Below are 26,017 nucleotides of genomic sequence, written 5' to 3'. Positions count from 1 at the left end.
AAGATGTAAAAGCATAAAGGAGTCTCAGAGGCCAATCGTGGACTGGAGCATCCCTGGGTGACATCCCCGGATGGGGAATTAGGGCAAAGTAGCTGCTGCATTTGGTGTTCATGTACGTGGCGAATAGGTCACAGCAAGGCTGGCCCCATTTGCGAAAAATCTCTTTCACAACTTCTGAATTCAGGGACCCCTCGTGAGGCATCAGAATTGCTTGACTGAATTTGTCTGCTATCACACTGGACTTCCCCAGGATGTGCATTGCTACCAGAAAGCGTTGAGTGTCCATCGCCCATTTCCATACTCTTAGTGCCTCTCCACAAAGTGGGTAAGATTTGGTTCCCCTTGCTTGTTTATGTACCATACTACAAACATGTTGTCTGATTGAATCGCAATTGTCCCTGTGGGAAGAGAACTGTGAAGTGCTTGCAACTCGTATAGCACCGCTCTCATCTCCAGAACATTTATGTGCAAGTGGTTCTCATGGTTCTGCCAAGTACCTTGGACTGTCCTTCCCAGATAATGCCCCCCCCCACACCCTATCTGGGAGGCGTCCGTGGTCAAAACTGCATTTTCTTGAAGGGATGAAAGTGGGCGACAGAAATGAAGTTGATCCATATGTAACCACCATGTTAGATCCTACTTGCTGGAGTTTGTGATGAGTATTTGGTGAGACAGGGGGAGATCCTGCATTGACCACTGGGCAAATAGCCACTGAAGTACTCTCATGTGCAGATGGGCTAGGGGAACTAAGAGAATGGTGGAAGCCATAGTCCCTAGGACCTGAAGGACTATCCTGGCCTGTACTTTGTCTCTCTTCAGCAAGAATCTGACTTGGCCGTGTAATGATTCTATCCTTTTTGGTGTCAGTTTTGCTGTCATAGTGGTTGAGTCTATTTCTGAGCCTAAGAATACAATGTGCTGCGATGCAGATAAGGCTGCTTTTTTTAGGTTTATTGTGATGCCTAATCTGGTGCACAAGGACAGAGTCTCGTCCCTGGTTCTGATTAGTTGGTGCTTGGTGGTAGCAGTGAGGAGCCAGTTGTCTAGGTAAGGAAACACCTGGAATCCTTGACGTCTCAGGTGAGCCGTTTCCACTGCCATGCATTTGGTGAACACTCTGGGGGCTGTAGTGAGGCCAAAGGGCAGTGTTCGAAATTGAAAATGACTGGCTCCCAGCCAAAAGCGTAGGTGTCTTCTGGAGCACCTGTCCATTTTGATGTGGTAGTATGTGTCCTGAAGATCTATTGAGTACATCCAATTGTCTTTCCTGATAAAGGGAAATATCAACTGCAGAGTGATCATTCGGAACTTTGATTTCCTTACAAGCTTGTTGAGTTTGCTGAGATCTAGAATTGATCTCCAGTCCCCTGTCTTTTTTAGAACTAAAACGAATTAAGAGTAAGTTCTGGATCCTATTTGCCCTGTGGGGACTTCTTGGATGACTGTTTTTTGCAGCAACGAGATGATCTCTGATGCTGCACAGTCTAGTTGAATGGGTGGCACGTCTGGAAGAGACCGGTTTACTGGGGGATCGCAAACAAAGGGATTCAGGTAACCTCTGGATATTATGGTTTGTACCCAATGATCTTGGGAAATGTTTAGCCAGGTGCTTCAGTACAGTGAAAGACAACCCCCTGACTGCCTTCAGAGACGGACAGTCGGGCAACCCCTCAGGGGCGATGGAAGGGACGATCAAAGAAAGTTTCTCTATCTCCCTGATGTTGCGGACCTACTCTGCTGCGAGGGCGGCGTCTTCCGTTATATCCTCCCCCTCTGCCTCTAGGGGAGGGTTGAACTTGTGCCTGAGGGAAACCTTTTTGGGATTTATGGAAACACATTTTCCCCCTTGTTTAACCCTTGGGATAGGGTCTAGAAGGAAGGGAGAAATGGACTCCGATGGCAGATAAGGTTTTCCCTTCCTGCTCGCACCTGGTCAAAGTCTCTTTTACCTGCGGTCCAAAAAGAGTTGAACCATCAAAGGGGACATTAGTAAAGGAAGACTTAAAGGATTCCGTGAAGTTACATAGTCACATCCAGGAATGTCTCCTAAGAGAGATTCCTGCTGCTGCTGCCCTGCTCACTCTGTCCGCTGCATAGGAAATCAGCCTCATGAAGGAGTTAGCTATCGATGTAAGGGTGGAGAGCTGCGCAGATACCTTACCCATGGATCCCGAAGCTACTGAACCCTGAAGGGTGTCTCCTAACTCCTTCAGGAGATCCTTTTGAAGTCTGGTAAAATGGGACAGGTAATTCAGCGATCTTAAGGTAAATGCCGCTGAAGAGAAGGTATGCTTTCCATACCTATCCATAGTCATGGACTCCTTATTAGGAGGATGGAAATTAGAAGATGTCACTGACAACTTATTTTTTGTGGCCACTGCTACCACCATAGCATCAACAGGAACTCCCTTAGAAAGAAAGGACTTATCTTCTGGAGCAGTCATAAATTTGTTTGGCCTCCTCGGGACAGGCTCCGCTGTGTTCAGGGAGGTCCAGGCTTTCCGGGATATGACCCCCAAGAGCTGGTCATAAGGCGGTGTCACCCAGGATGTGGAAAGTCGGGAACCAAAGGCCTCAAGATACAATGATTCATCCTCAGTAGGGTTAGAGGTCTTCCAATTGCACCTCTGTCTAAGGATTTCAAGGATGTCAGAAAAGGAGACATCCTCAGAGGGGGATCTAACGGACCCTTCTGACTCATCCAAATGAGTGTCTGACAGACTCAGGTGAGTCAATGTGCTTCCTCTTACAAAGTCTCTTCCGAGGAAGCTCTCCAGTGGGATAATCCCCTTCTACCTGCCCGTACACAAAGATAATATAAAACTGGCTAATGTTAGTGAATCACTTGTGAATGCGAGGTAATGTTCTGTTGTTCGCATAGTCCATTTTGTGATTTTTAACCTTCTTTACTATCCTTGATAAACTGGTGTTCTTCCTAGTCACACCTGCTTGCTAAAGGGCCCGTTCATGTGCTTTAATGATGAGCGAGTGCTATATCTTTTCAGTTTTAGTGAAGAGGGTTATATCTGTTTTATTTGGAATGATTTTGAAGTATTTAGTTAATGTTATCCTATTGATTGGTGGAAGTTGATTTCCACTGCAGTCTTTCTATGACCTTATTCTGCCCACTATATTGTCCTCCCTTATTAAGATATATCTGTATGTTAATGATCCCGGCTGAGCACTTTTGAACGCCAAACGGGTATTATAAAAGCTACTATTTTGCTAGCTATATTGTATACCTTCTTAGGTATTGTAAAACAAACCATTTCTACTTGCTATACTGTATTCCTTTTAGGACATACCTGAATGATTAAGGGTCCCGTTTGCGCACTTTTAAATGCTGAACGGGTGTTGTTAATGCTACGATTCCCCTTACTTCTAGCAATTTAAAGATTTTAGGACATACCTGAATGTTTAAGAGTCCTGTTCGCGCGCTTTTAAATGCTGAACGGGTGTCGTTAATGCTACGATTCCCCTTACTTCTAGCAATTTAAAAGTTTAATTGCATTTTTTCTGCTTATCTTATTTTTCATACTGCACTCTCCCATTTAACTGCTTAACTATTTTTAGGTAATGGATTAGATGCATTTACCCTAATATCCAAACTATTATAGACTTCATGTACTTTATGTGGAAATCAGCGCTTGCTTGTGCGCTATTATCTGATTGGTGAATTCATGTTGTCTTTCACTGGAACAGACACTTCCACCCTACTATATAAAACTTCCTGCCCCACAGTTTATAAACAACAAGGTTTTGCTTAACTTTTTACCCCAAACAGAGTAGTGCTAGAGCTAATTTTTAACCAGCACAGTTTGATCGGCGTAGATAACACCCTTTCAACTGTTATATTACTTTCTTTACTAGTCCTGTAAAAACTCTCGCCTAGCGCTTATACCCTTAGGACATGCTGAAGTCTGGCATTGCTCTATATCTATCAGCTGCATAGCTGTGTATCTGTTTAGGCTTCTAGTTGATAAAAGTGCTGGACTTGCAACAAAGTATTTGCCTGACTAACTTGAATGTCTTAACCAGAGGTTGCCTAGCTACTCCACACTCTATCCAGCTGCTTATTGCTGATAAAGTACTGCTGCTTAAGTGCCATTCTAAGCTACCAATGTTGCCTAAGTGCCACTCAAAAGATGTTGTTTAAATATGCTTTTTAGTTTATGCATACTGCTACTCTGAAGTATTTTGTTTACAGTGTATCCTACAACTACTTAATGATCTTGATCATTTAACACCATATTTCATATGTGCTATAGCTTATGACTGGCTGACACACTGCAATCTTTGTGTATATAATGTATATAATGCTTCTAGCTTTTCAATCTGATACTGTTGTTGCTGTAAATTTGTTTGGTATCCATAGAGCAGATTACTTAACCTTTTTCTTTCTCCCTCCTTTAAGCAAGCAACCCTTCTGCCAGTATACATCCCCCAGCTTCAGTCTCCTGCTAAATACTGGAAGCCCAGAGCCAACCCTGAATACTGATACTTGAACTACCTACTCCTGAGACTGGACTGGACTAGACAAAAAGACTTGTCTTCCCCATAGTTCACTGCCTTGAGATACAGGAACTTGTCATTTGAAAGTATGTACATATACTCCTATTTGACTTAAACTGTAATATAATCCTGTCGTTGTTTAAGTAAGCGTTCCCTGCAGGACTATCAGCAGCCAGAGTCTCTCTTATATACCCCCTACCTGTTAGAATTAATCCTCCTACTTTGTCTCTATACTTACGTTCCCTTTACCCTTGTTAACCTTTCACCTATTACTCTCCCCCCTGCTTGTAAATTACTTATCTTTTTTCTTACCTCTACCACCCCTAGTCTCTCTAAACCCCTTTAAATAGATTGCACTTACCTTACCTGCTTTAACCATTCTATCTAGTCTCTCTAATGCCCTTTATGGTAGATCCTACCTACCTTTCCTGAATACCATTTTACCTATTTTTTTCCTTCACTTACCTTGCTCCTGGATACTAGCCTTTAAACCCATTCTACTTTCATCTTACCTCTGTTACTCCTGAACCTATCGCTTTGTCCCTGTATCAGCTCTTAGACAGCTCTCCTTTCACTCTGCTAACTTAATCTCTCAACTCCTAGGTACCTTACCTTAGATTAAACTCCCTCTTCACTGATTGTTCTCCCTCAAACCCCGTCTGTGTCTGAACCCGCTCCGTTCGCCCTGCGGGCTCACTCCATTCCCCTACCGTACCCCACAATCCCCATCCACCCCCAGTGATCCTAATCTTATACTTCCTACACCACACCCCCTCACTCCTCTAACCAATTAATCACTCCAAACAATTATCTTCACCTAACCACACCCTCCTCTCTACTATCTCTACTTATAGTACTATTTCCCAAATAGCACTGCTCCTCCCTCTACCTAAGTCTCTGCTATTCCTACCAGTCCTTATTATCTTATCTCTCTCCACTTCCTTTGTATTTGTAAACGTGTATATATATATATATATATATATATATATATATATATATATATATATATATATATATATATATATATATATATATATATATATATATATATCAGTATACTTATATATTACAATATGCATACTACTGGAAAAGTTATCCTAACCTACTTAATACTCTTAACCATATATTTACCTGTCCTGACCTCAGCCTATCTCCTAACCTATTTTGAAAAGTCCAATCTCACTCTCAACAGTCTCCCTCCAAAACAAACAACCTCTCTTGATATTTCTCACTCACTTAAACATATTAACATAATCTTTACTCCCTGCTATACATCACCTCAATACCATCAATATGCACACATTAAGTATAACAACCTATTAATAAAAAAATGGAAACTTCTAATTAACTACTCACATAACCCAATATCTAAAACACAAAGCCCTACCTTAAAGGATGGGGACATACACCCTAATCCTGGCCCAACCAATACATCTATAGGAAATATTCACTGCATGACTTCCCCTAACCTGCCAACCTTAACCAAATTCTCCAACTCTCTACTTATAGCACATCTCAATATCCGCAGTATCAATAACAAAATTGCCCACCTTCATGCTATCCTTCATATTCACTCCTTCATGCCTAACAGAAACATGGTTAAAACCTGGAACTAAGGATAATGAAATTATCCCCCCTGGCTATAACATATTGAGACAAGACCGAATAAAACGTAAGGGTGGGGGAGTAGCACTCCTCTATAAAAGTGGCCTACAGATCTCCTCTATAAATGATAGCCCACCTTTGGTCAGTAAGGCTGAAGTCCTTATCTCCAAACTTCAAATCAGTCCTAACAAATCCCTCTATGTGATCTGTATCTACCTACCCCCTGGTAATAACAACACTATAATAGAAGATATTCTTAACTTACCCACAAGAAACTATAATACTAGGTGACTTTAACACAGACTGGAAAACCTTCAACACTAATAACCCTCCCGCACATATTAATCTCCATGGCTTCATTCAAACTATCAACTCAACTACAAGAATCAACAAACCAACTAAAAAAGAGAGCCCCTTAGACTGGATACTTATAAATAAACAACCCCATACTTATAATGTAGGAACCTTACCAGATGATCTAAGCGATCATACTCTAACTTATATAATAAGACAAAGGAATGACATCTCTAACACCCTTACCTACAGGATTTCATGAACAAAGAAACAGTTTAACCCTGTACTATTCCAAAATGAACTTAATGCATGTGACTGGAAACCTCTAAAAATACTCCCACTAGAGGAGGCTGTCAAATATTTTAACTCTAAATTTCTTGAAATCCTAGATGTGCATGCACCTAAACGATCTATTAGAATAAAATCCAAACCAGCCCCCTGGCTTACAAAAGAGACTAGACAAAAAATTCTACTTAGAAATAAATCTTGGGCTAAATGGAGAACTAACAGAACTTCCCCTGAACAACAAACTTTTAGACAGCTAAGAAACATAACTAAAAAAGCCATACTCTCTGACAAAAAGAACTACTATTGTAAGCTACAACAAACACACCAGAACAATCCTCAAAAATTTTGGACTAACATTAATAGGCTCCTCAACCCTGGTCACTCTAGCACACCAGCCCCTCATGATGCTGATCATAACACCCCAAATCAAATAGCCAACTTCAACACCTACTTTACAGAAACTATACAATCCCTAGCTTGCCAGCTTTCAACTGATAACACAAGGATCCCATTTTCCTTAGCTGGATCATTACCAACATTTACATTTCAGCCTATCTCAACCACTTTCATCTATAAAATCTTACTAAAACTTAAGCCTTGCACTCCTTCAGCCGACCAATTGCCTTCTGAATACTTACAAAAAGCATCCAAAGTTATTGCCTTCCCCATATCCATCCTACTTAACAGAACCATTAATGAAGGAAGTATTCCAGACATCTGGAAAATCTCCCACATCATCCCCCTACATAAAGGAGGTAAATCCTATGATCACTCTAATTATAGACCAATAGCTCTGCTATCACCTCTAGCTAAAATCATGGAAAAGTGCATTCACCACCAGCTACTAGACCACCTAACTAAACATGACATACTGGCTAAGTGCCAGCATGGCTTTAGGCCATTTCATAGCACTACCACTGCTCTACTCTCTTTCACTGACTCCATTTATAGGAATCGTAATAACAACATCCTCTCCTCTGCTCTCTTCATCGACCTTTCAAAGGCTTTTGATATGGTTAATCATCCACTGCTTATAAATACTCTTGAACTTCTTGCTCTAGATACCCCAGCTATACAATGGTTCAAATCTTACCTTAACAATAGGCAACAGGCAGTTCTCTGGGAAAACAAACTTTCATCCCACCTGCCAGTCACCCTTGGAGTTCCCCACGGCTCCATTTTAGGACCTCTTCTTTTCTCACTATTCACCAATGACCTTCATATAGCAGTCCCTGAAGCCACCTGTATTCAATATGCCGATGATTCCACACTTATATGTTCTGCCAACTCCACTTCTGATCTACAATCTCTAACTCAAAAAGTATTCAACTCAGTAGAAGACTGGTTCCCGAAATGCTGTCTCCTTTTAAACGCCAAAAAAACCAAGCTTCTACTCTTCACACCTACCAATAGGTCCTCTCCCATAAACTTCTCCATTAAATCTAACAATGGTACCCTCATCTTTCCCAATCCTACTACCAAACTATCAGGAGTTAAAATTGACAACAACCTCAACTTCGATAACCATATAAATAACACCATTCAAACAGTGAACAGAAAAATGGGCTCCTTATATCGAATTAAACCCTTCTTAACTCCCATAGCTAGAACCACTATTGCCCACTCTCACTTAGTCTCTACTCTTCTCTATGCTTCTCCCATTTATACTAATCTAAAGAAAAATAATCTTCTCAAACTGTCTAACTCCTATAACAATATTGTCAGATTTGCCACTGGAAATGCATTTCGAACACACCACTGTCTGAACCTAAAGCAGCTAGACTGGCTTGAACTCCCTAACATGCTAACTTATTCCCAACTCACCATTGTTCATAAAATATTTTACAAACCAAATAATACTCCAATACTTGCTAACCTCATTACCCCTTATAATAATCTAAATTCCCTATGCTCTTCTAGCAAACTACGTGCTAGCATAAGTAAGTCCAATAACTTGTCAGGCGACAGCCTATTCTCCAATACTGCTGGGAAACACTGGAACCTTCTACCTACCAACCTAACACTACTACCTTCACTGTCACTCTTTAAGCAAAAACTCAAATGCCACCTAAAATATCTCTGGTTATGCCCCTGCACTAACCCTGATTAATCTACTACCTATCCTATTTTTATCTTCTTACTGCCTATGGATATATAATCATACTCTATATACCCCATCCGTATGCTAAATCTGGTCATTGTAAAACTTATATAACCACAAGCATTTAAGTTAACTACAATGAACTGCAGTGTATCCTCACATATCATATGATTACATGACTGATATGATTTATACTCACCTTTTTAGTATTGTACTTTTTAATAACCTTCTTCTTTATTTTAAATACTTACCAATTTATGAGTTATATTATTTTATGTGTTATACAATTTGATATTTCATTTTGTGCTATGCTGGAGCTTTTCTACCCGGGCCTCTACTGAAAATGGAAATATATCCAGTTGGACTAGCCCGATCAACAAATGTAAAAATAAAAATAAAAATAAAAAAAAATAATCTGGGGAGGTCTTGGAAGAGGGGACATCTCCAATGGGGGCTGCTTGAGTCTCTGGTTCCCTACACTGAGGGGGTGGTGGGGGAGAAGAGGCTGCTGCCGGCTGCTGGTGGAACATCGGGTCCAAAGGCAGGGCTTTGGCACTGGACAAAGCTTTCTCTATTGCTTCGAAGGCCTTTCCACCCTGCTCCAAAGAAGACCTCCTTTCCGAAGAGATGGAAGGTCGGCTCTGAGCAGGAGGGACTCGTTCCGAAGCAGACATGGAAACCGAGCTCAGTCGAGCCGAAGCACTGAGAGGGAGGGTTGGTTCAGAAGGAAAAAATGGGGTGACTATCCCTCTTGGAGTCAACTCGAGAGCGTCGGCCCCCAGGTCCCTCAGCTCCAGACTGAGCTGCTGAGGATAGAGTTATCAGTTCCGAGGAAGCAGGAAGAATTCTTGGAACCGATTCTCCTTTCCGTGGATTCTGCTTGGATTTAACAGTTTTTTGGATTTTTGTCCAACACAGAAGAACCCGAACTGTTTAGCTCCAAGAGCGAAGCAGTCGGAGGAGGAGCAGTAGTCTGTAAATGGGATGGATCTGAAACCTTTGGTTCCAGAAGGGCTAACTTTTTGGCCAGAGCCGGATCCCAAAGCAACCTCTTCACCACCTGCTCAATGTCCTCATCTCAAAGTGTTCTGGAGGAATGGGTGGAGACAGAAAGAGTTCTCCTCCTTTCTAATATAGGAGACCTCAATGTTGGTGAAACAGGGTCAATAACTGGTGATTCTCTCGGTACAGAAGGCTGCCTCGGCACCAAAGAAACCAACGGCACCAAGACAGAAGAAGCAGAATCAGAGCCAGAACGCCTTGGCTCTGTCTCTTTAGACTTTTTAGATGGCTCCGAAGCTGGAACCAAAGATTTTCTTTTCACAGTTTTGGGAGCTGTCTGACCAAGTTCCAGCTGTTCCTGGAAGGAACTGGTCATAAGTCCCCTGTCTATTAATTTATGTTTCCTCTCAATAACAGCCCTAGTACTGAAGACATGGCAAAAGGTACAGGGTTCTTGTAAGTGAGCTTCTCCCAGATAGTACACACAGCTAGTGTGACTGTCAGTCAATGACATCTTTTGTGAACACGTTACATTTCTTGAACCCCGACGATGGACGGTGTTCCTTATGTTCTCTGTGTTTCTCTTTAGACATGCTTGACAAGAAAACAAGGCTAACAACAATTTTGTAAAAACAACAACACTAACTATAACTAACAGTAAAGTTATGAAGAGAAGAAAGTTTTTTTTTTTTTTTTTTTTGAAAAGACTAGCACTCAGGGAGGAAAGGCCCTCTAATTTAAACAGGCAACTATGGCCCTCTAACTAAAATGGGCCATACAATCCTAAAAGGGGAGAAGAGAGGATCAAGCACTCAATAGCAATCATACTAACAACTATTAAAGGTATAAAGTGAAGAAAAAAGGACGAAAAATACAAGATTTATCAAAAAATCTGTTACTTAGCCAACGAGCCCGTAAGGAGACAACCTCGAAGCTTTCGCGGCAAACGAGATCTGGGGAATTGCCATGAGGATAGGGGTTAGCCTTGAGCCAGTAAAAGCTCTCGAGCTTTAGTATCGGCCGAGCTAGAGCCGAAAATCGGCTCCAAACCCATCCAGCAATAATTACGACAAGATAGGACTACATAACATCACTGGTTGTCATAGGTGCAGCTTTGAATATGATAAATGGGAAAGCCAAACAGCTGCTATACCCAAGGTCTGCAAGCAACTACAGTAAGGGCTGTGAAAGCTTATCCCTTCAGTGATCTTTCTACATATCACACTGAAGTGGGCAGCACTGGTGATCTGACATTTCTTCTAAACAGCATTAAGACACATACTGATACACTGGTTTTCATATTAAAATAAAGCAGCATTGTAAGACAAGTTTATACTGAAATCTGGATGAAAGCAGTTCAACAAACCAGCCTTTAAAAGTGCAGTGTCTGATGATAGCAGGAGTGTGCCAAAAAAGGATATGCTGACTTTCAGTGAAATTCTATATAGGAACGTTTGGAGTTAACTGGAAATAATTGACATTCAGAATAAAAATGTGCATCTGTGATGTAGTTGCTATAAGCTTCTGATTTTGCAAGACAGTGAGCACTTTTTTAATTTATTATTTTTCTATCTATTAGCCAGTTAAGCCCACTGGACAAAGTATCCATTTTCAGGCGCAACTAAGGAGCACTATCTGGTTAAGTGACCTATTCACAGTCACACAGCAGGCAAACAGAGGTGGAAGGAATCAACCCTTGCACCTTTGAGTACAGGAAGCAGCTTGTTAACAGCTTAGCTTAATATTCTGCACTAACTGCCAAACACTGCACTAACCAGTCATAATGAAATATTACTATATTATGTGCTCCTAGCACCACCCATTATTTTCACACATTTTGTGACCTGTCCATAACGTTAATGTTATATTTCACAGCAAGCTTCACTTTACTGCAATACAACTACTGAAAGCCAATAAATTCAGTTCAATTTATTTATTTATTTGAAGTGCAACAAAGCGAGATATTACATTTGTATTTTGTTTTGACATTTTTTTTTTTGAAACATCCATGCTGCTAATGTTAGATTTATAACACAAGCCTTTACTTTATTGAAATGCAACTGTCAATACCTAACAAATTCAATCTGTTTTTTTTTTTCAGCACAACAAAGTGAGACGTTACATTTGTACTGACTGTAACCAGAAAAGTGCCATGCCTGAATTACTTTCACTTGCCCTAATCTTGCTTTTAGATGCCATGTTGATCCATCTAATCAGCTAATACACAGGCCTGGAGTTCCAACAGTAAAACTAAGACATTTTATTCCAAGCCATATGTAACAGAACCAAGTCTAACAGACAGAAAAAATCAATAATATGATTCAGCAATGGCATTGTACAGCTGTGTTCTTGGGTTAATGAACCTCTTTTTTTCTAATCAGGAACAAGGAACTGAACAATGCCAAATTCTACTGGTGACTTATCAAAACAGGTGTTTTCATAGCTGAGGCTATCAGAACATCAATTTATTTAATTAATGAATGTATATTTCCTATGTGTATTGAAAAAAAGCTGTAATGCAATTTAGGATGTGAATTACAAGATTAACATATTGTCATGTGGCATAATTTGGGGTAGATGAATTGCAGGACCACTGAATAGGGCTGCCACCTTTTCAAATGGCTAAAGTGGGACATTTTTGGTACAAACATCAGATTTTACAGGCCGACACATACCCACGGTCAGTATAAAGGTTAGAACTTAACCGTTTTGCCTAAATAAAAGCTTATTCTTGTAGCGTTTTAGTTGCTTATTCTGTTTCTTATAATATTTAGGTATTTTAGATACAGAATAACTGTTTTATGCAACTATTACATAAAATATAGGAAATAATTTTGTCCTAAAATCTCAGGACATTTGCCATTTTTAAATTTTTTTGTCAGGACACAACTGCCCAAAGAGGGACTGTCCCTCGCAAAGTGGGACAGGTGGTAACCCTACCACTGAAACATTTGTAATTTTTGCCAGCATGAATATGGTATTTCATTGCTATAAATGTAACATCTGGTATTCATAGTGAGACTATAAGTGGTTTCAGAAAGAAATTTCTGATTTATTTACATTGGAGAATCACTAAGGATCACTCTAATTGATGCAAAGAAGCTAACAAAAGAATAGCCACAGCCTTCTCTTCTTATAATTCTCTTCTTATAATTTGTTAAATAACTCTTGTAGCCCTTCTGCATAGGCGGAAGTTGGTCACCCTGTATACTACAATGTGGTTGCTTGTGTTCATGTCACTGAAAAAAAATGGTGAAACTCTGGGTCTTTCTCACAAGTTGCAGTGCCTTAGATTTTGATTATAATACTACTGGGAGCATGGTAGCACAGACCCTGCATGGGCAATAGCTTGGTCTTCCACAAAAAAAAAAAAAAAAAAAAAAAAAAAAAACTTTTTTTGATCAAATACAGTTTTGGATTACTGACCTTCTATAAGAAGCCATATTTGATTGGGTTTCACTGGATTATGTAAGCCAGTCCCCTGTTAGGCTGCACCCTAGAGTTAACTCTACATCCCTGTGACTTTCCAGAATTAAGGTTTTCAGAAATAATTAGTCTACAGTCAGATAATTCAGTAGCATCCTATAGTACTCTTTGGTACTAAACCTTTGTTATGACTATTGGTGTGTAAATGTGGATGTAACACCTTAATAAGTAGATGAAAAACATCATTAAATACTGAGTTACAATAAAATGTCACTGAAGCTGAATGGAATACAATAGTCTTCACTGATGCTGTACCTTGCCTTACTGCTTCTATGCTGTTTGTTAATATAGATAACACTGAAAACAAGTCCCCATCTTGGTCTACATAAAAGTGAGAAAAAGTATTAAAAAAAGGATTTAAAGGATTCCTGTGCTTCCTTCTAAAACCAGTGATTCCCTAATTTCTAGAAAGACATCACAGCTCATCCAGATATGTACTTACAAAAAAAAAAAACAGTTTCATAATCCACAAAGTATGTCTTTGATCAAAGTGACCAATATCAATACAGTAGAGTAACTGAGTGACCAGTACCACTGGAGTACAATTAAGGTTGAGTGGATAGTCTGCACACATTGCCATGAGAAAACACACAAAAAAAAAACATACTGCACAAAGGCTGAGCTGGTTATGACTATTTTCTTTTGTATTCTGTGAGCTGGGCTCTACTTGCAAAGGCAGCAGATCACAGAGATATCTAGGTACTGATCTTGTTCAATAAAAAAATGATAAATGTGTTTTGAAATACTGACTTTTAACAAAGGGAGTGAATATAGGAAATGAGAATACACTGACTTTAAACTTTGCAAACATGTTGCATATATGCTTTTACACAAGCATGCAAATGTATTTAAGCATGAGTTTTACAAGATACACATGTATAACATTGCTCTAGAGCAATGACAAAAATGCATTTTCTCTGAATAAATATACATTACCATACTATGACGGATTACTGTATTAAGAATTACTCTTAGGATGTACCACAGTTTTTAACTTGTCCATTTTTGTGACTCTTCTCTAGCAAATGCTCACCTCAGTAGCACGTGGAAGATAAACACCACCCAGTCTAAGTCACTTTTATTTTTCTACAGTATTCTGCAAGCTTTCCCTTGTTTTTACTGTATTTATCCTGTTATACCACTCTGTGTGACTTTACTTGTACTATGTGTGCCTTAACTGAGATCTGATTGTATTATCATTACTTGTTGTCTTTTTTTTTTCTCCACCCAGGAAGGGCCTGAAATTGACTATGTGTGATCTATCCTCTACCCTGGTAAAAAAAAAACAAACAAACATACATACATACATTTCCCTTCTCTCACAGGGAGTAAGAAACTCATCCTTCTGCCTCATTATTTCTGTTTCTATGACCATCCATTAAGCCAAGTGAGGACGACACATGCACTACCTGCCTTCTCAGCCTACTTCCTCAACTACTGGCATGTAATCCTAAGATGTCCTACTATATTATCTGCATGTGTGTTTATGTGTGAGAGTGTATGGTCTATGTGCTCTCACATTTCGGATATGTGTGTATGCGGGTCCCTATCAGTTGATCGAGTTTTAAGAAATTCGAAACAGCGAGGATTAAGAAATTTACCCTTTTCCTTACTGTAGTATGATCTTGGAGTTGGTATATATAAGTTGCAGAGGGTGTGGGGGTGCAGAGGGGCTTGCCCCCTGCAAAAATGTAAAAAAGGTAGGCTTTTGTGTTTTTTTGGTTTTATTTTTATGTTCGAGTTTTCTGAAACTTGATCATATGGTCTCTTCGATATTTTTTTCAAGTTTCCGAAAAGTCAATCATCTGACACAGACCTGTGTATGCACATGCAATGCATGTACCTCTGTATTCTGCATGTCCTACATTTGACATACATTACAAACTAACTGGTGAGAGTAAGACACCATTCCAGCAGACAATTATGCAAAAACAAAACTGCAGTAGTGTGAGAACTGAGGTTGAGATGCATGGGGAGAACGCAAAGGGGTTATGGGATTCTTTGCCTTTCACAGAATGTAATTGTCAAGATATAATTGTGTACAGTTCATTGCAAAGTAAGTGCTTTTGAAAAATATCAGCTGCACTCCTGTTCTCATACATTGGATCCTTAGACTTTCAGTGAAAAATCACCTGCCCAGCCCATCCCCAAACAGAAAAAGACTATATAACCTAAGCCGTCATTCTACATTTTTTTCTACATTGTATCCTCTTAATGCTAATGATGAGGACTCTATTAACACTTAATGCCTACTTTTGTCTCATAATATCAGAACCAGAAGTCTCCATCTGTAAAATAGTGAAGATGTGGTGTTGCTCCAGCTTCATTGTCTCTGGTGTCTGTGTTACCACCATGTACAACTCTCATTCTCACACACTAAATAAATTGAATGGATGCATACATGAGTACCAAAAGAACTGCTCAACCACAGCTTCACTGTGTGTTTTGTATCTCTGTTAGAATAATCCTGCAAGGGTTAGTGAATCGAAGAATGAGATGGAGGAGTAGGTGTGAAACAAACTTCAGACAATGTAACTGACTCCATATACTCATTCTGTCAGTGTAACAAGGTATGCACAAAGGCCATTAAAATCATCATTATCAGTTCCTTTTTAGCATTTACTACATGGGGTTGGGGTGTTGAGTCACTGTCCTGGTTACTCTACCGTACAGATATACCAGTCACACCACTAATTTGTATACTTTACTTTTTATCTTTTATGGTATTCTCATGTCATGCAATACAACTGATACACTTACCAGTTGGCTGCAGCCCCTCTGAGTCTAGTTTTGACCTCCTTATTCAGACTTCACTTTTCCTCAACCACTATCCCCAAATATCTGAAGCTGTTAACCTGTTCCACGATTTCAAAGTCAAAGTAAACTTTATTGTCATTAAGACACCACAAGTGAAGTCTAAACGAAATTACGTGCATCATGCTCGAATTGAGAAGACAAATACATGCATACAATTACACATGCTTAGTAGGGAGACATACATACATACATACATATAATTACACATGTAATCAGACTTAACATTTACTTTTCTCTTAGATAATCATCTTCTTCTTCTTTTGGCTTTTCCCGGTTAGGGGTCGCCACAGCAGAACAAAGGTCTACAGAACAATTGGTAGTGGAGTTTTATGGTGTTGAATTGCCAGCCCAGTGCCCAACCTTCCACAGAAGGCACACACAAATGCACACACACATGCCTAGGGCCAATTTAGTGTCCAATCCACCTACAGCATGTCTTTGGGATGTGGGAGGAAACTGGAGCACCCGGAGGAAACCTATGCGACCGCAAGGAGGACATACAGACTCCACACAGAAAGCACCCAAGCCAAGAATCAAGCCGGAGAACCTCTTGCTGTGAGACGGCAACGCTAACCGCTAGGCCACCACGGCCGCCCTCTCAGACAGTTATATTACTTACTACTTCTACAATTATTCTTCACACCACTATAGCAGCTGATTGGTTCCTTATTGCACCTGTACTTATTATACAATGTAATTCTCATGTTCTGTATATTATGAGTACAGTAGCAGTTTCTGTTACACATAATTTTCTTGTAAACTGATAAGTTGGTTGTGATGGCTTATTGTTATTGCATTATTGCTTTGTTATCACAAGACTTGTCAGCATCTTGCATCCCTGGGATTAATACCAGAGTTCAAGAATTTAATCGCTTGAGGGAAAAAAATGTTCTTGAACCTGCTTGTTTTACAACATACGCTGTGATATATATATATATATATATATATATATATATATACTATTTTCCTTTCTAAGTTTTTTTTTCTGATTTCCCCATTTGTCTTACTGTACTTATTTTCACCCCTTTTACTTTAAGTTTTGCATTCCATTCCCTTATAATAGGCAGAAGTTCCTGTTGGCAGTTAAGATGCAAAGTTGTAATAGGTGAGCACTAGTGTCCACCAAATATCTCATAAAGGAAGTAGAAATTGTAGTACTCTGACTGCTTTTGGACCCTTTGTCATAAAGAAAGCCAAAAGAAAATCTGTGATTGCATATTCTTTGGTTTTACATGATTTGAGGTGAGCAGAATTAGCCCTCTGACATTCTTATCCTTCTTACCAGTACATAGAGCCAGATGGGATGTTGGGGAAAAAAAACTAAATAGTTAATGGACTGTTATCTATTTCCTTGCAGATGGATCAGCTGAGTCTCACCTCCGACAGCATCAGGGCTTTGGGATGGACAGTGATGCAGGACCCTAAGAATGCAAACTTCCGCTTGCAAAAATACATTAGGTGGGATCATGTATAGTGACATATTTTATATACCACAGTACTACTGGACTTGTGGCAGGTCAGGGTTTAAGAGAAACAAAAGGCTCTCCCAGTCAGAGGGATGGAAGCCATGAGAACCTAACCACAGGCAAGGTGACTCCACACTTGGCAGAAGAGTTTAGAAGGGTTGCCCTCAAGGAGGCTTACCTAATAATGGACAATGAGGTCAATAAATATTGTGTGATGGTCACCATGGGAAGCACCATAGGCAGATGGAGCTTCCAAAAATTTACACATAAAACAAAAATGTCAATTGGGACAGTGACAAGTTAAAAGCCAAAAGGGAAGTCACAAAGAAAAGTATTCAGTACAAACAGTGAATATATTTATTTACTGTCTGCCTGTATTTCTTGACCATGAATTTTTGACTGCAAGTTACTCAGTTTCATTGGAAGCTCAACAACAAGAAAAGCTGCAGAGAACAATTACAATCAGTTATACATTACTGAGTGACATTTTAATAAGGGAAACAAAACAGTTAAAGACACACAAACATTATCAAACATGTATACATGTTTCAGATGTGACAGTCTGAATGCACAGTACAACAGCATATGTTGTAGGGAGAAAGGTTACAAGGACTACAATGTTTTACATTACAAAGTACATTTTGAGCTTGGTTCCTAACATACCAACACAGATACTAGAAGAAAGAACCATTAGTACAGAGAAAGCGTGACTGTGAATGACTAGCCACTAGCTTAATGCTTTGTAAGGGATACAAGAAAGAATATGCATGTGTCTGGGTATACATGTAAGTATATATATGCATGTACCTTTAAAAGGAAACTCAATTAATCTAGACAGTGGTGGAAAGGAAACTGTGGGCATAATCAGGCTAAATTGGCTGGTGGTATTTCTGCTGTTTTCACACTTCCTCTTATCTATACATTGTAAAGTGCACCTGTCTTTCTTCAACCAGCAACTTTGGAACCATATTCCATGTTTCCATTGAAGAAAGATGACGGGTACAGTCACCTTTCCTCCTGGACAAGAGACTCCACTGCATTACTTCTCAGCATACCCCAACCTCCCTACTGCCAAAGTGCATTGGGATAATTATAATAAATAGAGTAGCAATGTTATTCCCTGATGTTTGGTCATACTCTTACTTCACTAGAAGTGTTCTCCTGACTCATATATGGTGCCCATGTGCATTACCTTTCTTTACTTACTGTCAGCATCTTGAAAATGCCATTCTGGACTGAACTCACTGCTGTTCCCTTCCATCACATCTTCTTCCTCCCTCTCCAGCTTTCCGGTTTTGCAGAATGAGACAAATCCATTTTCATTTTCGTTGCATACAGACTCCACACAGAAAGCACCCAAGCCAAGAATCAAGCCGGAGAACCTCTTGCTGTGAGACGGCAACGCTAACCGCTAGGCCACCACGGCCGCCCTCTCAGACAGTTATATTACTTACTACTTCTACAATTATTCTTCACACCACTATAGCAGCTGATTGGTTCCTTATTGCACCTGTACTTATTATACAATGTAATTCTCATGTTCTGTATATTATGAGAACAGTAGCAGTTTCTGTTACACATAATTTTCTTGTAAACTGATAAGTTGGTTGTGATGGCTTATTGTTATTGCATTATTGCTTTGTTATCACAAGACTTGTCAGCATCTTGCATCCCTGGGATTAATACCAGAGTTCAAGAATTTAATCGCTTGAGGGAAAAAAATGTTCTTGAACCTGCTTGTTTTACAACATACGCTGTGATATATATATATATATATATATATACTATTTTCCTTTCTAAGTTTTTTTTTCTGATTTCCCCATTTGTCTTACTGTACTTATTTTCACCCCTTTTACTTTAAGTTTTGCATTCCATTCCCTTATAATAGGCAGAAGTTCCTGTTGGCAGTTAAGATGCAAAGTTGTAATAGGTGAGCACTAGTGTCCACCAAATATCTCATAAAGGAAGTAGAAATTGTAGTACTCTGACTGCTTTTGGACCCTTTGTCATAAAGAAAGCCAAAAGAAAATCTGTGATTGCATATTCTTTGGTTTTACATGATTTGAGGTGAGCAGAATTAGCCCTCTGACATTCTTATCCTTCTTACCAGTACATAGAGCCAGATGGGATGTTGGGGAAAAAAAACTAAATAGTTAATGGACTGTTATCTATTTCCTTGCAGATGGATCAGCTGAGTCTCACCTCCGACAGCATCAGGGCTTTGGGATGGACAGTGATGCAGGACCCTAAGAATGCAAACTTCCGCTTGCAAAAATACATTAGGTGGGATCATGTATAGTGACATATTTTATATACCACAGTACTACTGGACTTGTGGCAGGTCAGGGTTTAAGAGAAACAAAAGGCTCTCCCAGTCAGAGGGATGGAAGCCATGAGAACCTAACCACAGGCAAGGTGACTCCACACTTGGCAGAAGAGTTTAGAAGGGTTGCCCTCAAGGAGGCTTACCTAATAATGGACAATGAGGTCAATAAATATTGTGTGATGGTCACCATGGGAAGCACCATAGGCAGATGGAGCTTCCAAAAATTTACACATAAAACAAAAATGTCAATTGGGACAGTGACAAGTTAAAAGCCAAAAGGGAAGTCACAAAGAAAAGTATTCAGTACAAACAGTGAATATATTTATTTACTGTCTGCCTGTATTTCTTGACCATGAATTTTTGACTGCAAGTTACTCAGTTTCATTGGAAGCTCAACAACAAGAAAAGCTGCAGAGAACAATTGCAATCAGTTATACATGACTGAGTGACATTTTAATAAGGGAAACAAAACAGTTAAAGACACACAAACATTATCAAACATGTATACATGTTTCAGATGTGACAGTCTGAATGCACAGTACAACAGCATATGTTGTAGGGAGAAAGGTTACAAGGACTACAATGTTTTACATTACAAAGTACATTTTGAGCTTGGTTCCTAACATACCAACACAGATACTAGAAGAAAGAACCATTAGTACAGAGAAAGCGTGACTGTGAATGACTAGCCACTAGCTTAATGCTTTGTAAGGGATACAAGAAAGAATATGCATGTGTCTGGGTATACATGTAAGTATATATATGCATGTACCTTTAAAAGGAAACTCAATTAATCTAGACAGTGGTGGAAAGGAAACTGTGGGCATAATCAGGCTAAATTGGCTGGTGGTATTTCTGCTGTTTCCACACTTCCTCTTACCTATACATTGTAAAGTGCACCTGTCTTTCTTCAACCAGCAACTTTGGAACCATATTCCATGTTTCCATTGAAGAAAGATGACGGGTACAGTCACCTTTCCTCCTGGACAAGAGACTCCACTGCATTACTTCTCAGCATACCCCAACCTCCCTACTGCCAAAGTGCATTGGGATAATTATAATAAATAGAGTAGCAATGTTATTCCCTGATGTTTGGTCATACTCTTACTTCACTAGAAGTGTTCTCCTGACTCATATATGGTGCCCATGTGCATTACCTTTCTTTACTTACTGTCAGCATCTTGAAAATGCCATTCTGGACTGAACTCACTGCTGTTCCCTTCCATCACATCTTCTTCCTCCCTCTCCAGCTTTCCGGTTTTGCAGAATGAGACAAATCCATTTTCATTTTCGTTGCTTCTCTTCCTGTGTCAGGACAACCAGCTCCATGGCATGCAAAACAAATCAAAATCAAAGTGCTGAAACTAACAAGAAACAAAGAAATGTGTTCTACCACATCAGTCAAGTCAGGATGGCTAAGTCCTAGTCTTCCATCCATTCATTTTCTAAATCATTTGTGCAGGTCATGGTCACAATGGAAGTAATCTTAGCAGGACAAACCACACAGTCCTATCCTCAACAGTACTCCTCAGCTTATCCTGTGGCTTTCCCAGGCAAGTTGAGATATTTATCCAGCATGTTCTAGGACTACATAGGTCTTACTATAAGTTGCTCATGCCTTGTACACTTCCCATGGAAGGTGTCAGGGAAGTGTCCTTGCTGGTTGTCCAAACTGCCTCAACTGAGTCCCCTCTACCTGCCTGAACAGTAACCTTACTCTGGGATCCTCTTGGAGGCAGGGCTCTTAATTTTGTCACAGGAAGTTAGCCTAACTGCCCTACAAAGGAACCTCATCTTTACCAGTTGTATTAGAGATTTCATCCTTTTCCTCACTGTCCAGATATTAAGACCATAAGTGAGAATGGGTCATGGCCATACATAAGGAAGGGCATAATCAAACTAGTAAAATGAGAGATTCATCCTATGGCTTATCTCTTACTACCCCACCACAGTCCAAGTACAATGCCTGCAGTATGATAGTGATTGCACCAATACGCCTGTCAACTTGTCAATCCCCTTTACCGACACTCACGAGCAAGACCCTAACATACTCCCCTACACTTAAGGTAGCTGCTTGCCACTCACCTAAAGAGCATAGTCTGCTCTTTCTAGAGACAACTATAACCTCCACTTTGGAGGTCCAAATATTATCACAACTACAATGCATTTAGCAGCAAACTTCTCTACTGTAAAACTGAGATCATGGTAACTTAAAGCTTGGAGGTCAACAAAGTCCATATCAAACAAAGACGTAAGCATCATGTACCCAAAGTGAATAGTCTTCAAATTTGGCCTGCACCTTGATGTTCTGTCCATGAATAATAAAGGTTTTTTTTTTTTTTTAAATTAAAGCAAGTCAAAATCACAGCTCACTTGGCTTTTCAGAGTCAAGCAAAACTACTCAGTACCTTAGATTATATCTACTCAAATTTCACAGCCCCTTCAAGACTTAGGCTATTTGTATAAAAAAAGGGGGAAAAAAGTCCAAGGTTGCAGACTTCTCCCAGGCCCAACTGGCAGCTGTAAAAGCAAGTCCTTTCACAGTTAAGTCCAAACAGCACTCATTTCATACTTTCAGATTCTTCATTTAGATTATCCCATACATAGGGAATTAGCCCTTGCCATACTTTAGCATCAGTTTATACCATCTTTTATTATTAACTAAACCCTTCTTAACTATCTAAATGCTGTGACAATATTTCCACACACCAAAATGCAGTATACATTCTGAATGAACATTTAAAGATGCATGCAGATGCTTTATAACCAACAGGTTAAAATATGTGCATACAGACATATTATGTATAAGTATGGGTCACTACAATATTGTTGAATTCTGGTACTATAATGTGCAATTACATCAAAGTTGATAGCTTAAAGTTCATGCTGTTTACAGTATTTTGTTTTGTTCGCTGTTTTCCCATAACAGTACCAAATATGTGACGTTTACCATGCTCTGCACTCTTATGGGGTATTAACGGTATGTTGGTGTTGTCTGCTGGGGTATTTTTGTTGCTTAAATTTTGCATTACTGCAACAGGCTGCTGCCATGTCTGTGCACAGGTTCGCAGAACAGTGCAGGTAGGGTAGCTTTTCCTTTCCTATAATGTTGTGCTGTCATGGAGATGGTGTAAAGTTACAGGGCTGTAGCAATACAGAAAGTACCCCTACCAAAACCACTTCATTTTACTTATTCTGTTCAATGTATAGACTCCTTTGAAATGATGCTTCAATGAGTTGTCATAAAAAATTTTTTTTTCTAGCGATGAACACAGATCTGTCTGTATTTAATGAACTTTTGGGGAAAATCCTGGACAAATAAATAATCATAGCTATAACACACATTATCAGTCAGTCTTCACAAGCTCTTTTCACTGTACTGAACTTATGGCCAGAAAAAATAACCAAATATGGGCTGAGCTTCTGTTGCAACTATTTGGAACTGAGTATTATATTTCTTCCCCTTATATCTGCAAGTAAGCAATTTCTGACCCAGAAGTGATACATGATGGCCTGAATAAGAATGCAACTGGTACATGGAAGGCTTTCACTTAACTTTCTTTCAGTTTTGTCTGACATCACAATACACTCTGCTCTGTTGTGCAGCTTAAACACCATACTTTATTTTGAGCTTCTTTGTGAAGATCTCAAACTGATACTCATTTTAAATGTTCTCTGTTACAGCATTCCACACTGTTTTTTTCAACAGTATGCCACAAAATAAATAATTTTCAATGCTCATTTCCAAAATCTGCATTGTTTTTAGAAGCACAGCATTATTTTTAGTGTTTTATTGTTTGTTTGTGTGTGTCTTTCGGCTTTTCCCGGTTAGGAGTCGCCACAGTGGAACTCCGGTCCGCTAATGATTGGCAGTTGATTTTTACGTACCGGCTTGCCAGGCCTGACGCACAACCTTCAACGAAGGTACGCCCATTCACGCATGTCTCCACGCAGAAGATGCTCTAGCTGAGAATCGAACCAGACAGCGTCTTACTGTGAGGCGACAACGCTACCGCAGCACCACCACCGCGGGTATCAAAAACGTGTTGTATCTTTCGGCTTTTCCCGGTTAGGGGTCGCCACAGCGGAACTGTGCAATTAAAAAAAAAAAATCAAGTGATAACAGGTCTAGAAAACATAACTGCATAAAAAAAAGAAGTTCTGAACTTACCATAAAATTCCATGTGTGTTGTTCATCTCAACTTCATTCTTACACATGGATTTAGAGCCGATCCATTAGCTGTGAGTTGGCCGCTTTCATAAGCTGAAGATCTTAGAATAGCTCAAGGCCAAGTCCCCATCCCATGATGCTCTTTGTCTCACCTCAGATCTAGTTTGCTGATCCCAGCATGTAACATATATAACACCTAACAGGTACTCCAGCCGGATTAAGAAATGGTATAACAAGACTCACCAGACCCCAAGTCTTACTCGTTCTTTGGGAAACCTGGAGGGGGAAGGCGGGTGGGAATGTAAGAATGAAGGTGAGATGAACAACTCACATGGAATGTTATGGTAAGTACATAACTTCTTTCTGTGAAGTTGTTCAATCTCGCCGTTCATTCTTACACATGGGTAGCGTTCCAAGCACCCTAATCCTGTGTGGTTTACGGGAGTATATTCCTGAGGACAGTAGAACCAAAGGAAGCCCTGTCCCTGGAGTCCCTATCTACTTTGTAATGAGTGATAAAGGTATGCGGCTTAGACCAAGTGGCAGCTGCACATATAGTGTCCAAAGGCAACCGAGCCGCATAAGCTGAAGAAGTAGAAACAGCCCTAGTGGAGTGCACTTTCACGCCATGTTCTAATGGTTGATTCACTGAAGAATATGTAAATTTTATGCAGTCAGTTAACCATTTGGAAAGCGTAACTTTGGATACTGGTGGCCCTTTCTTAGTGTCGGCATTAGAAACAGAGTAGTTCTGATTTCCTGAATTCCTTTGTTCTGACCAAACGGAATCTTAATTGCCTGTGAACATCAAGCTTATGCAACATATACTCCAACTTGTTAGAATGGTTACTGAAGAAAGTTGGGAGTGCGATAGTTTGATTCAAGTTAGTTTTGGAACACACCTTTGGAAGGAAGGATGGGTTAGTCCTCAGTGACACTCTGTCAGGATGGAACACCAAATATGGGGATTTGATAGGGTCTGAAGTTCGGACACTCTAGGGGCTGAGGTAATGGCTACCAAGAAAATCGTTTTCCAAGAGAGAAATTTTAAATGGCAGGACGATGCAGGCTCAAAGGGAGGAAGAATAATCCATGACAGCACAAAATTCAGATTCCAGGGAGTAAAGGATGTCTAACAGGTGGTCTAAGATGAATGGTACCCTTTAAGAAGGCCCTACATAGTCTGTGAGATATTAGGTTAGAACCTTCAGATCCGAGGTGGAAATTCAAAATTGCAGTCAATTGAACTCTTATAGTGGCAGCTGCAGCACCTTCATGAAAAAGCTTAGTCAGAAATTCCAGAATACTAGCAACTGAGGCAACGTAAGGGTCAATATTATTCTGGGAGGCCCAAAAAGCAAATTGCTTCCATTTACTGGCATACAACTTTCGAGTGGAAACTTTATGAGAAGATACAAGAATATGCTGTACCTCCAAAGAAAAGTCGTGTGACCTGGCTAAGTTGGGAATCGGAGCAGCCAAGCTGTCAGTCTGAGGGAATGAAGAGAGGGATGGAGAGCCCCTGATGAACGTGTCAGTAGATCTGGAACTGAGTTCAGAATCCAAGGTTCCTCCAGTTGATATGAGTCGAAGGAAGGGAAAGCAAATCTGCCAAGGCCAAAATGGGGCTATTAAGATTAAAGTCCTCCCCAGGGCTTTGCCTTTCTGTAAGATTTTCGGAATCAGGGGAGTTGGTGGAAAGGCATATAGGAGTCCCGGGGGCCAATCGTGTATGAGTGAGCCCCTTGGGCTGTCCCCTGGTTGGGGATTCAGGGCAAAGTAGCTTCTGCATTTAGCATTCATAGGGGATGCAAACAGGATGCAGCAAGGCTGGCCCCATCTGTGGAAAATCATCTCCGCAACCTCGTCTTTGAGGGACCACTCGTGCAGCATCAGAATGGCTCTGCTCAGTTTGTCCACGATCACGTTGGATTCCCCAGGATGTGCAT

The 26,017-nt window shown here is 40.0% G+C and overlaps 1 protein-coding gene across 2 annotated transcripts in view; it reads left to right on the top strand.

Moving 5' to 3' along the window:
* The window catches only part of CCHR2.PART0H21orf58 (chromosome chr2.part0 C21orf58 homolog), a 198,829-nt gene extending 186,354 nt beyond the window's left edge, over positions 1-12,475 (top strand). For both annotated transcript variants that reach the window (XM_044060559.1, XM_044060558.1), the window contains one exon: positions 11,904-12,475. In XM_044060559.1, the coding sequence (XP_043916494.1) occupies positions 11,904-11,916 (13 nt within the window). In that variant the 3' untranslated portion in view covers positions 11,917-12,475. The remainder of the gene's footprint in view (positions 1-11,903) is intronic.
* The last annotated feature ends 13,542 nt before the right edge of the window (positions 12,476-26,017 follow it).

This window comes from Protopterus annectens, chromosome 2.part0, assembly GCF_019279795.1.
Source record: "Protopterus annectens isolate FY-2018-M chromosome 2.part0, PAN1.0, whole genome shotgun sequence".
NCBI classification, from domain to species: Eukaryota; Metazoa; Chordata; order Ceratodontiformes; family Protopteridae; genus Protopterus; species Protopterus annectens.
Note: the sequence above shows the minus strand (reverse complement) of the source record. Positions and strands in the feature narration are given on the sequence as shown.